Source organism: Ciona robusta, chromosome 10, assembly GCF_009617815.1.
Source record: "Ciona robusta chromosome 10, ASM961781v2".
Taxonomy (NCBI): Eukaryota; Metazoa; Chordata; class Ascidiacea; order Phlebobranchia; family Cionidae; genus Ciona; species Ciona robusta.
Window position 1 is genome coordinate 5,199,189 of NC_143244.1, and position 13,750 is coordinate 5,212,938.

The 13,750-nt window shown below is 35.0% G+C and overlaps 1 protein-coding gene and 1 long non-coding RNA gene across 4 annotated transcripts; one reads left to right on the forward strand and one right to left on the reverse strand.

Moving 5' to 3' along the window:
* Positions 1-2,320: 2,320 nt before the first annotated feature.
* Positions 2,321-3,611, reverse strand: LOC149729871 (uncharacterized). The gene is made up of 2 exons (XR_016385780.1): positions 2,910-3,611; positions 2,321-2,579 (listed from the first exon to the last, which is right to left on the reverse strand). It is a non-coding gene; the product is annotated as an uncharacterized LOC149729871 (long non-coding RNA).
* A 516-nt stretch (positions 3,612-4,127) lies between these two features.
* LOC149729872 (mitogen-activated protein kinase kinase kinase 8-like) lies at positions 4,128-13,244 on the forward strand. Of its 3 annotated transcripts, none has more exons than XM_089886542.1 (17): positions 4,131-4,480; positions 4,831-4,905; positions 5,863-6,059; positions 6,434-6,567; positions 7,306-7,402; positions 7,546-7,627; positions 7,990-8,163; positions 8,573-8,741; positions 9,162-9,327; positions 9,805-9,969; positions 10,250-10,350; positions 10,622-10,766; positions 11,141-11,322; positions 11,677-11,738; positions 12,050-12,122; positions 12,204-12,246; positions 12,899-13,244. In XM_089886542.1, the coding sequence occupies exons 1-17, from the start codon at positions 4,379-4,381 to the stop codon at positions 12,912-12,914; spliced, it is 1,983 nt and encodes a 660-aa protein (XP_089742668.1). In that variant the 5' UTR covers positions 4,131-4,378; the 3' UTR covers positions 12,915-13,244. The 3 variants fall into 3 exon arrangements, with proteins under 3 accessions (XP_089742671.1, XP_089742668.1, XP_089742670.1); XM_089886544.1 differs by having other exon boundaries at positions 4,131-4,447; XM_089886545.1 differs by lacking the exons at positions 11,141-11,322; positions 11,677-11,738; positions 12,050-12,122; positions 12,204-12,246; positions 12,899-13,244 and having other exon boundaries at positions 4,128-4,480; positions 10,622-10,770.
* The last annotated feature ends 506 nt before the right edge of the window (positions 13,245-13,750 follow it).

The following is a 13,750-nucleotide window of genomic DNA, read 5'->3' on the forward strand; positions in this document are numbered from 1 at the left end:
ACAATAAACAACGCTCTTTTAGAGTCGCGAGGCTACGATTATATATATTTCTCGAAATATTGTTTACTACCAAATGGGGCGGGAAAAGTGAATAAAAACAAGTTCCATCATACCCCACCCTTCTATTCATATATAAACATATAGCTGTTCTGTGAAATCAATGCAAGAGTTTTCATATGTGAACACGATTTTGGACTCGGAAACATAGCTTTTCGAAGCATCATTTATACTATCCATGACGCAAGAGAGCAGGCCAAGTCAACAACTTAGTATAGTAGGGTAGGTGCAGACGGGACACCTTAGCACATAATATTCAAACTCTGATTTTGTTTTAGACAATTAACAACGGTCTACAGGAGTCGCAAGGATATGGTTTTATAATTCCTTGAGTGTTCTTTGTTGACTAACAAATGGGACGAAACAATAGAATATACAAAGGTTTCCTATTTCTCCCCATCCTAACTACTTGTTGTAATGCATACACAGCGGCGCAATTAAGGCAGAATTTATATATGTTGGGTGGGGGTTAAGATTTATATTAGCGGTTGAGATTTATATTTAAAAAACCTAATAATATCGCACTTTCAAAATCCAGCAGCTCTTCCAAGTGTTTTGCATCTTCCGGATCTTTATTTAGTTTCAAGCTTTGTTTCATGAACCACCACCTAACCAAAAGTTAAACAAATATTAACGTATCTTAGACATTATAAGCTGATGCAGATAATTGTTCTAAAGCTGTCGCCACATAATATTCAGTATGTACCGTCTCGTTCCACAGCCATTGGATCTCTGCCTCGTGCAAAAGTTAATAAATGGGAAATTTCTCTTTTTGCTACGACGTGTTCTTGACTGGACAAGCACACCGTCTTCAAAAAGAACGCAGATGAAGAGAAGTAAAATAACTATTCGCATACTATATGTATTTGGCAGCAAACAACCAATCTGTAGCCTATATACCTCGTAACAATATGCCAAAACAACGTTTCTTTCTTACTTACTGAAATCAAATTTACAACGTTCGCCTTTTTTATACGCTTTACGTGCTGTATATAGTATAATATGTGCAAAAAAGCACGGGTACGGCATTGATAAACTGAAAATTGGGTTCAACTTTCACTCAGTGTCAAGTTGACATCAAAACCCGATTCACTCAGTGTCTATTTGATAAAGTGAACTTAACAGCAATTAGGCTTAACCGAACAACTTGTATTGGAGGAAAAGGAAATTATTTCTGCTTCCTTTCGTCAAACGAAATTAAAGGTGACCATAAATTATACTGTATATAGGTATTCGTTAAATCATATCCGCACTATGCATCTTTAGAACTTGTCTGAGAATAATTAGTTACTGCATGATTAACAACAAATAAGTTCCGCTATTCAATGAATGTTTATTATATGTTTCACGTGGTAAAGCCTTGCAGTCTGACATGCTATATAGTACTGTGGGGTAAGATGGGACACCTTTAGCACCTAATACCCAAATATCCTGATCCAGTTTTAAACAATTAACAACGGTCTATGTGAGTCGTGAGGATACGGTTTTTATAATTCTTTAAATGTTCTTTGTTTACTACCACATGGGATGAGAAAGTAGAATATAAAGGTGTCCCATCTTCCCCCACCCTACAATATATATGTTACACCAGATTTAGGCCAAAGATTGGTTATTACAGCAAGGCTGCTATATAGGGCCTGCTGACGTCAACAGATATTAAAGCCTGCCGCCTTTTTGAAGAAATATGCGACAAGGGCTTTAATGGTAAGAGCTTGAAGATCTTTCTTTGACAGCTCAGCCAAAGATAGATGCTCCGGTGTAGTGGAGACAGCGCTGGGATTACATACCAGCACAGAAAACCCGGATTCGATGTTGCCACTATTGTGGGCTTGTTTTTGATTGAGCACGACAATTAACGGTTATTGCTTCAACGCGGAGTGTTTTTTAATAAGTTGTTTAAATGGCTGGACAAAATTACTTTCCTAAAGACACAAAGGTACACCCTCGCGTTAACTCGTATGCAGAAACATGATGTATAGTAGATTGGGGAAAGATGGGACACCTTTTTATTCTACTCGCCCAATTTGGTAGTAAACAAAGAAAATGGGAAAAGAATTATAAAAGCGTATTCTCACGACTCCCCTAGACCGTTGTTTATTGTTTAAAACACGATCAAGACATTTATATATTATGTGCTAAAGGTGTCCCATCTTCCCCCACCCTACTGTATATATAGTCATATAATATGATATATAATGTAAGGCACTAGCGTTTTAACGGTTGTATTTTCCCTGCGACGTGAGAATGAATAAACTATCAACAATTTATTTTGTATAATTTATTAAACGATTGAAACCCGAAACTAGGATCAAAATGGTGTATGCAATATATTGTAGAGGCTATACTATAATAGGTTCCATATATATCAGAGTAGGCTAAGTTTATTTTAAGAGTAGTTTTACATATTATTGATTATGTCTTCGAAGTCTTCGAAATTGTCATCATGAATATCACGTTTCGATTGACCCGGGGCCCAGCCTCCCCAACCACCACCGTTGCCTCTTCTACCGAAACGTTGTCGGCTTAAAAACAAAACATTTCTATAAATTGAGACAAATGAAAGTATTTTAGTTTACAAGCTAAAAGTCGGCGTCGTGGAAAGTAGAGGTCGGCGCACCCACGTCTAGTTCAGAGGTTATACGTTTTTAACGCTCGTCGCCGCTACCATTGTAGATTCATTTGTTTTTTTAGCGAGACACTTAACGGCCTCTATGGTTTCGAGGTAGACGCGCTATAACTATATTGTGCCACGGCGCCAGACATTATAGCCAGCACTGTCGCATACATAATTCGTGTGCAGGCCACGCGTTATAGGGTGTTCCGTATAAAAATACTGCAGAAATTAAGGCTACCTATGTTGGCTCGTATGTTTGTTTCCCTCGATTGCCTTCGCCGAACCTTCAGAACACCCCGACAAAACTGCAAAACACGCCATGACCACGATAACCAGCAACACAAAACGTCTCATTTTATCCAGTCAACTATAGTTTTTGAGTACTTCCAAAAATTTAACACTCTTGGTGTGTTGTCTAACCTGTGGTGGCCGATCTGCAACAACTGCATAGGCAATGGCCCTATATATACCAATCTCTGTTTTTTTTCGATGTTTCCTTATTCGCCTTAAAGGTTTAATAAATTTCTCGGTATTGCAACAGACAATTGCGTAATAGAGAAACCCCGGCATGAAAAAGCGTGATATCTTTAAGATGCCGTGTGCAGAATGTGACGCAGACTGTCAAGGAAGTTTCAATCCGGTAACTGATTAATTGAGAATGTATCATCAACAACCGCATAAAGGTCAGACGTTGACATAATATATTACACGAAATGCCGCGTGACAGACGTGACGACCAAAAACTTGTCGTATCATTGCCCAAGAGGCGGAACTTGCAAACAAAGAGAGTTAACTGTCCAAAATGATTTTTATCTCTTTGACTTGTCGGTCTAATTCCCTTCACGGATATTGCAAACTATTGCTAAAAATGCAACGTAAAGATCTGGATTAGTTTTAAATCTCTGAAAATTTGTATCACAATAGTACAATTGTTAAATTAGAAAAAAACATGACATTTTTATATTAATTATGCCACCCCAGAGTCGTATAAACACCGAGTAGTCCAACTGCCGTCTATGTGTGTCCAAAATAGAGCAAAAGTGGTGACTTTGACAATGGGTTTAAACGAATTTGATAAGTTTTGTTTGTGTTTTTCTATTGTGGGAAGGTGTAAAACAGCTTCTATTTACCTTACGAAACATTTTTTAGAAAAAATGTATAAATTTAGCCGCATTAAATGACTAAAATGTCGCAAATCAACCGCTTCTAATTCTAATTTTTGACTTTTTTTGACACAGAAAACAAATAACACATGTTTTTTACATTTTTCAACCTTTAAATTTGTTTTTAGGCCCAAGTTTTTCTGTAATTTACCGAAAAACATACATTTTCCCTATACCTACTGTGTTATTTTGGACCCAAATTGCCGTTCAATTTGTGTTTTACGTAACAATGGGTTGGACTACTCGGTATTTCTATGGCTCTGTGCCACCCCAAACAATTTAAAAAAATTGTCCTGGCACAGGGGATTTTCCAGTAAAGGAAACGTAAACAAAATATTTACATTCATTCCACGAAAAAAACGTAATTACGTTTTGGAATACACATTACACGAAGTTAGAAGTATAACATAAGACTTAGCTAAAATAATCTACAGGTTTTCATACTTTGGAGCTAGCGTTATTAAAGTTACTACTACGTACTTTAAAGTAAGCGAAGTTGTGCACAGACTGTTGTATTTGCCAGACAAAGCACTCAAAAGGGCAAATGGCCCGCAGAAAAACAATTTCAGATAATGATGAATATCAGTTTGGCCTTTATAGGAGACGACAACCGGTAGAACATAATGAAAATCGTTGTCATTATCAAGTTTGTTTATTTATTTTCTTCATTTACTAAAAAAAACTTGTTTTATGGTTGCTTCTGCAAAAAGGAAGCAGTCTAATATTCATATTTCAACTTCTGAAAACATCTTCCGTAAGGTTCACATAACCAGTAAAAGTATACATGGATATTTTACTTTTTAATTTTACTGGCATACTCTTTTGTAACTTCCTAAGCCTTGCGCATGGGTTTGTATAAACCACTCTTAATTGTATTGTGAATCAAATATACTGTCATGCATTTTCCTTACTGTGCATGTGTATATGTAAATATGGATTTATGTTTTGTGTATTTTACTATTTTAGTAATATATATACTTCTTTTATTGTTTTCAGATGCGGCCAACACCTGTGTTTTCTGCAGCATATGCAAACAGGCCAATTATATGTACAAATGTTACTCAACAGCAGGTAAGAAGTTAAAACTTAAAAGGATCATTTTCTGTAAACAACTTAAAATTAATTAAAAAGATCATTTTCTCAATTTAAACTAAATTGAAAGGATCATTTTCTCTGTAAACAACAAATCAGTTCTGAGTTCCTGGGTGCATGGAGTATGGGGCAATGTCGCCTACATTTAGGTGCCACAGCATGCTGTGCCATAGGGCAGTGGTTCCCAAACTTTTTTTTCACCCGGCGCCACTTGAGCTATTCAAAATGTTTGCGGCGCACTTAGCCAAAGGTCTTAGAAATAAAAACGCATTTTTACAGTTTTATCGTGTATTTTAAGATTAGGCTCGTTTAAGCATATGAAACTTAAGCATATAAAAAGTGTTGTACCACAGTCTGGACATGATTATTGCAAACCGAAAGAAATAATTGGCATTGTTACGTAATATACAAATCTACTGTACAGATAGAAATGCGAAAACAAACTTTTTAAATTTTATTATTGAACAAACACGTTGGATTTTTATATAAAACAACAATTTATATTGCAATAAAATATTAATACAAATCAATTATCTCGACCATGCTAAATTGGAAATGTTTCTGCAAATTTTCACGGCGCACTTGACGAGTTGCGTCGGCGCACTAGTGCGCTGCGGCGCCCACTTTGGGAACCGCGGCCATAGGGCTTAAACCTTATAAAAATGGCACAGTTGGTTAGCATACATTCTTCTAACCCAGAGGTTATTGGTTCAAAGCTCATCGCTGCTACCCTAAATATGCGATAGAAAAAACCAACAAAGTTACGTGCGTTGTAACCTGGCACTAGGTGTATGAAACAGAACATTCGTGTTTTAACAACACCTTTTTCAAGAATAAAGCAAGTTATATCCTTTTATTCAAAATAGAATATGTATTGTTGGGAAATTTAAGTAAACTATTAATTACGTGTAACCTAACTTCCATAAACTCCTTTAGGCCAGAGATTATGTCCGGTTAGAACAAGAAGAACCACCTCCATCGCAAATAATAACGCCCCGAACAAATGTTCAAAGAGTAAAGCAAGTAAAAGATTGCCTGGGTAAAGTGGCTTATGGAATGCCAGAGCATATGGTTCAGTTTTCAAAGTACTGGGGTGAGCTTGCAGCTCAGTTAAAGAAGAGCAGATCTCCAAGGTGATGACGTGCGTTGTGCATACCAGTGGAAAATATTAACGTGTATGATTTGTGATAGGAATTTTTGCATTGGAAATGCTATCAGAATAGGAAAATTTGCTGATAGGTCTCCACTCTCTAGTAAATGTGTAACATAATTCTACAGTATTTAAATTGTCATCATATGGATGTTCTGCTTTATGATTTATAAGGAAAAGAGATATTAATGTTATTGGTATGTTAAAAAATCTATTTTAAAATATTTGTTGTGTTGCCCCTTCCGTAAATTTGAAGAATATTTAAAAAAAAAAAATTATTTAAAAAGAAGTATTTAGAAATATCAAAACATGTCTGATGGACACTACTTCACTCTTAAACACAAGCATTCATTTTAGTTCACCACCAATCTCACATAACATGACAGTCGATTCAGAAGGTGTTATTTTAAACAAGGCTCTAACAATTGACCATTTGTCATATGGTCCAAATGCACAATACATGAGAGTATCACCAAACTGGCAGGCCCAAGGTTTGTTGAATCTCTGTATTGATTTAGGTGGTGTCCTTACGCACACTTTTCTTCCAATTAGAACTTTAATATGTTTAATTAAATGTTATTTACATAATTTTTACATTGTAACGCCTGTAGGGTGTAACGGTCACGCCTTTTATCCATAACATTATTTTTTTTAGTTTAATAATAAGTGTGTTTTAACAACTGTTGTTTTACTGTTACTTCCCATCTTTTTGCTTTTGTAAACTCTGTTATTCTTTAAAACAAATTTCCTTCAATCATAAATGTTTTTTCCAGCTTAACAAATTCGTCAGGCTTAGCACTAAGTAAAGGCTTTTTAAATGTAATGCCTGTACATTCCCAATAAATAAGTGTAGTTTTTCTCAACCGTTCATGGTTTGCTTTTGTTTTTCAATGAAACTCCACACATTTGCATTTACTGTTGTTTTAACTTGTACCTCACACATATATTACTCAACTTTACAGCAATGACCATCAAAAATACTCAAGCCCTTAACTATTAACCTGTTTATAATAATATAATAACTTTCTTTGTCGCTTCGATTACGGTAGCGAAGATTTATAAATATTTTAAACAAAAAGACAGGATATATAGCGACAAAAAACAGTATTAAAAACGCTTACAGTTAAAAATATATTTACATTTAATTGTAAGAAAATAAGTGTGGTTGCTATAAAGCTACAACTAGTTTATCTATGATCCTTTCTCTAAAATTCCTATTTAACTTGCAGGTACAAGCGGGAGTATCAAAGATGTCGGCTTTGGACAGTATGGGCGTGTGTTTCATGTTGTAGACGTTGCAAGCCAAAGAGAAGGGCACATTTTTGAGTAAGTTCTGTTACTAAATCCTGTTTTTTGGTAAAGTATAAAAAAAATATGTTTTATTGTAAAAATTAAAATATATTTATTACTTTTTTCGCTTTAGTTTTTTGTTGTTTTTTTTTTATAATCTTTCTGTTTTAAATTTTTAGTTTTGCGGAAAAGATCATTCCTTTGGACAGGTTTAATGAAAATGAACTTGATATTTTATGCAGTGTTGATCACAAAAACATAGTGAGTATTTATAAATTGAATTACTCTGTAAAAGAATGGACAGTTGGTTAGCGCGCCTGCCTCTAAACCAGAGGTAATGGGTTCAAGGCCTGTCACTGCTATCATTGTGGTTGTATGTGTTCTTAGGCAAGACAGTTAACAGCAATTGCTCCAACCCAGTGGCCACTAATGGGTTGTCAAAATTATAAGCCATACATAAAAAAATTCCACAAAAAGTAATAATCACTCACAAAGTAACATACATGGTAACTTGTAAGCTGGCCCAAAGTGTATAAACACTCGTGTTATAAAAACTGTCGATTTTTGGCCACGCGAGGATAAAGTAAGTTACATTCATTTAATAACAGTTTAATCTCTTGCAGGTTAAATGCTATGGAGGCATTAAGACTGTCCATGGCATTCATATCTTAATGCAGTTTGCCCCAGGGGGAAACATTGATCAATTGCTGCGAGAAAATTCCAATGCCGAGCCAGCAGAGGAAACAACAGACAATAGGCTGAGAAAGGAGTTCTGGGCGCTTGAATATTACAAACAAGTACGGTCAATTTTCTCTGTTTTGGAGTAATGTGTAAATCCAGTCTAAATCTCAAGTCCCATGGCGCGTGTTTTATTCTATGTGGGTGAGGTCCCGCAACGTGTCACGTTATAGGTCCTAGGATTTTGGCCAGGATTGGATCATTGCAGTACTTTACATTAATATAAATACATTGGTTAGCTTTTTTAATACATTTAGTCATTTTGTTGTGAAATTGTTTGTAGATTCTGGTACAGAATTAAGTGTCATGTTCATACAATATATAAATCTGCCAAAACCTAATTTATAATGACATCATGTACAGTAGTACAATGTACTTCCCTTTACACATATCATCAAAATATTTAGTTTGACACCACAACAAATGAAAGGGTATTATATTTACATTACCTTGTCTGACCTTTCCCAGGTAATGTCTGCCTTGCAATATCTTCACACCCACTATATTGTGCATTGTGATGTAAAAGCCAGCAATGTAATGTTATCAAGTGACCAACGCCGTTGTTTCCTAACGGACTTTGGCGAAACAATGCGAGTTCCGCAAGGGGAAGAATATGTGAAACTAGACAATGTAGTAGGTAAAACAAAGTGTTTGGGTTTTTTAACCTATACAACAAACAAAAATGGCAATTTATAACTGTTTTTAGCAAAGAAATATAAAATTTGCTATTTTTTATTAAAATTTTTCTTATGTTAGTATTATACCTTGAAAGTTTTTGTAATACATTGTATGTGCTAAATTTACAATTGTTTTGGGCAAAAATACATAAGGTTCTGCTGTAGTTTATGTTTAATACACGTACGGTAATGTAACTTATTTCACAACTATAGTTTGACATCATTAAAGCCTATTACATTCTTTTTTATGTGGGTAAGGTCCCGCAGCTTGGCCCGTCATGGGTCCTTGGATTTAAAGCCTGTTATAACACAGTGCACCAAAATTCTAGGTTCTAATCACAAATACATCCCATAAATTTCTACCAAACCCTTTCCCTCAGGTACAGAGGCCTACATGAGTCCTGAAGTCATTGAGTTTCAAGTTTACAACTTATTAAGCGATGTATGGTCAGCTGCATGCTTCCTATTAAACATGATCACACGTAAACAGCCCTGGTCCATATCTTGCCCAAACCTTGGTACTTACATGTACATTATCCCACAAAGGTAACAATTTCTATACTTTTTATATCTAACCAATTAAGCTAGAATTTCCCATATTTTTTTATAGCTAGCCAATTTTAAGCTAGAATTTTCCTATATTTTTCCTATAAGTTATTAGCTTACTAATTAAGCTTTTTTACTACTAGCATTGTGTCATGTGCAGAAATTTATCCTTTTAGGAAGAATTGTCTGTTTTATGGTGATTTTAGTTTAAAATCCAAAAAGTATGTTAAAGTATACACATATTTTTTATTAAACGTAACTTATTAAGCTTTCTTACGGCTAGAACTTCCTCATATAGGAAAATATACCCCTTTTAAGAAAAAGTACCAATTTTATGACGATTTTCGATTAAAATCCGCAAAATTAAGAGAATACACAGAAACAGATAAAAATCTACCTTCTAAAGAAAATCCGCTGCTTTTAACCATTTTTACGAACCGTTTCTTACAAAAACTTCTCTTTTACCACACCATACAGGCCTTTCAAAATTTTGAAAGAAATCCCGGATTGGGTGCAGGGAAACACGTTGCGTATTTTAGAATCTTCATTTGTTGATGTCTCCAAGAGAATTGCCTCCACTGAGCTTCTTATGCTCGCTGGTAAAGCAATCGAAGTTGTTTCGACAGAGTATCAGTCATTGGCGTAAGTTGGTCTCTGTTTTACGATACATTTTGCTCCATTTATAGTAAATTAGGATTTAGAGGAAATTGATTTTTATTACCTTTTTTGTTAATTTTTATATTTTTGTTGTTAGTTTGTATAGCAACAAGCATGTTTAATAAAATAGTGAGTGAAGCTTTGCAAGTAGATAATGTCCTTTAAGTACATTTGGCTACACTTAAGTACATTTGGCTACACGTGTGTATCACAGAACCTGTAACACTTCCTGTTAATACGTTAACAAAATTAACTGTTTATTCAGCATTCCATCTTATGGAGGACAATCCACAAGCGTTGAAATTGAAAGTTGTACTTCCTCCATACCCTATGAAAGCACTGGTAGTGAAATAATTCAAAATTCAGGTAATTTTTGAACTTTGCAAATATTAATTTGTGGTTAGCGTGTCTGCCACTACCACAGGATAACAGGTTGAAAGCTCACTTCTGCTACCATTGTAGATGAAAGTATCCTTGGGCAAGACACCAAATGGTAGTTGCTTCCCAGTAGTCATTAATGCGTAAATTAAAATAAGCGCGAACATGGTGTATGAAACAGAAAACCTGTGTTATAACAAACGTCATTGTCCTGCTACCGAAGTATAACTAAGTAACATTCATTAATGTTGTATTCCAGACTTGGTGGAACAAATTTCACAGCAGCAGTCAAACCTGGAACAAATTTCACAGCAGCAATCTAACCAACCAAGTTGTGATGTTGGTTTTACTCCCGAAAGTCCAGAAAAGCACAAAGATCCCTTTAGAGATGATCACTCGCTGGAGTAAGTTATTTCGACTACAACTTTACATTTTATACAGCAAAAAAAAACAGCCAAAAACTCATGCTTTCCTTGTTTTTGTTCTTTAAAACAGAAACTAATTTTTCCAAGTGAATAATTTTTTGGACTGCAGCCCAGAAGATACATGTTTTAGGCTTAATTCTGTTACCATTGTGGGTGTATGTGTCTCCGAACAAGACCCTTAACTGCATACGTTGATTAGGCCTTTAGGGTAAAAAAAATCCACAGATCACTTTTGAACATAGCATGTCTGACGGCAATAGCGTATATAATTAATCCATATAATTAAATGCAGTAATAAAATTTTAGTTCGCAATCGCATTTGCCTTTACTTTTTCTTAAATATTCATTTTTAGAGAAAATGACTCCGCACATACTGAAGTGAACAGCAGTGTTTCCGTATCCGAAGAGCCTTGCTTTGAGCACATTGTTCAAGAGGCATTAGCAGAACCAATGGTCAACACCGATAACCGAGTTGACCAACAGCTCTCACCATCTGATGAGTTGGAACAATTGCTTAATGAACATTACTGTGAAGGTAAATGAATGAATGTAACTTACTTTATCCTCGTGTGGCCAGAAAACAACAGTTGTTTCATACACCTTGTGCCAGCTTACGAGTTACCAAGAATGTTACTTTGTGGGTGATTATTTTTTGTTTTTGTTTTTTGTGTGTGGCTGATAATTTGGACAACCCATTAGTGACCACTAGGTTCGAGCAATTGCTGTCAAGTGTCTTGCCCAAGGACACATACGCCCACATTGGTAGCAGACATGACAAGCCTTGAACCCATTACCTCTGGATAAGAGACAGGCCTGCCAACCAACTGTGCTATGGCGTCGGACACCATAGCTGAATCTAATATGATTTTACTTGTTAAATTAATTACAGATGAAGAAACTTCCAATATTGATCCGAATGATGCAGCAGAAGAACTGGATAGACTATTGGCAGTGAGTATTATTTTCCAACTTTATAATATTAACAATAATTTTATTTGTCTCTACAATAATGGTAGGGAAGATTTAGAAACATTTGAAATAAAAAGACAGGATATACCGACAAAACAACAGTTGTTAAAACACCCTCAGAGTTAAAAACATATTCACAATTAGTTAAAAGAAAATATGCGTTGTCACTACACCTAGCAGACAAACGAACCATTTATGTTTAATTATTATTATCAAGTTAGTGTTCTTATAGAAACGTAAAGACACAACCCGTATGACTTCAGTAGCCTAATCAACTAATCTTTGTTAAACAGGAATTTGAATTATTAAACGGAGATATTGAGAGTGACTCTGCCTTTAACAACAGAAGCCACTTTTATCAAACAAGTAAGAACATTCAAAACATTTTGGTAACCCAAAATTTGACAACTTTTCCTAACCCAAAAATTTGACAATTCTTTTTACCAGACATTGTTATTACAAGTGCATCTTCAAATACATCTTGTAAAAGGTATGTAGCATTATTGTTATTGCTGTTAGGTTTCTGTTAAAATATTTCTAAAAATGTGTCTAAATTCTGTATGGCATATAAAAAATATTTATGGTTTCAGCATGATATGTAAAAGTGAGCTTGTTGTTTTGGGACATATAATTAATAGCTGTAATGTACAAGGCTTAAATTAAGTGTTTAAAATGACATTTATTTATTAGAAAATAAATTCATGATAAAATAGCGTATGGGTTATATACACAATTGTGGTACAGTGACTAGTTTCCTTGTACCCCAGAGGGTAGGGCAGTCTTTTCTACCTAGTTTGGATGACGACTGTTTTTTTTTAAAACAGCAAAATCACAGTGCCAATGAAATTTGCTAGTAATATGTATGGTAGTTTAGTAGGCCTCCCAACAAAATCGATGGTAACGTCCCGCACAAAACCTCCACACTGCTACTTGTGGAAATGTGTACTTTTAGGCAAGACACTTAATATACTTAAAACTTAAAAAAACATCCATCCAGAAAGTTACGTATGTAGTAAATCGTAAACAGGCACCACATATGAAACAGAGCCCTGGTGCCCAGTGTTATAACGACTGTTATTGCCCTGCCATGCAAGCATAAATAAGTCCATTGTTTCATTCATTGTATATTTCCTCATTCGCAGAGTTGTGCCGCCATGAAAGAACAGACTTCGCAGGGAAAGTGAATCATTAATTTCCTTTTGCTGATAACGCGATTTAAAAACGGTGCCGAGGCAATGCGTTCCACTGTACTTCACATTCTATTTTATGCAGCAAATTTTAACAGCCAATATATATGTAAACCCTTGGGTACATTTGAGGCTATGCAGTTCAGTACAGTGGCTAATTTTTCATTTTTTTACATCGCCTGTTAGAGTTTTTATTCTTATCGTGTAAAGTTTCAGTAAAAAACATGTTTTTATTTTTACACTTTGATGCACTTATTTTTTCATCAGCAAAGAAACTTCAATAAAATTCCTGAAAATGCAATGTCTGGACCTTTTGTATTACATTTGTATTTATAAGCAAAAACCTCTTGTTTTTTTGCAATTAATGGCCAGGTACATTATATACTTCCACCTCTTTGCTACTTTATGACTATCTTCAGAAGATAACGTCCGTCACAGATATTTTGAGTCTTTTACCGCCTTAAGTGTCGTCGAAAACTTATTTCGAATTTTTTTTTAATTTGTGGCCAAAATTTTCGTTTCTAAAGTTTTTTTGTTCATGAAATGAACATTTCAACTGTCTAAAAATAAATTTCGCTTGTAGGATATATAAGGCCTAATGCGCCTACTAAAACGCTTTCACCGCAATGTTATACTGTTTAGGCTTTCAGTAATACAGTGTATAGACAATTACATTACGAACGGTATACACACACGGCGTACAAACAAGAAATCGGAAAGTCTGACGATTATAACATGAGAGTATTGAAATTATTCATCCGGATGTACTATGGTGATATCATAGCCTGCCTTAATGTGCGAACAATA

Bases quoted from the DNA above. Each gene is read 5' to 3' on its own strand.
- LOC149729872 (XM_089886542.1), top strand. From the start codon at position 4,379: ATGGCCCGCAGAAAAACAATTTCAGATAATGATGAATATCAGTTTGGC. The intron at 8,742-9,161 runs GTAAAACAAAGT...CCTTTCCCTCAG, and splicing joins GAAACTAGACAATGTAGTAG to GTACAGAGGCCTACATGAGT. The intron at 12,123-12,203 runs GTAAGAACATTC...TCTTTTTACCAG, and splicing joins AAGCCACTTTTATCAAACAA to ACATTGTTATTACAAGTGCA.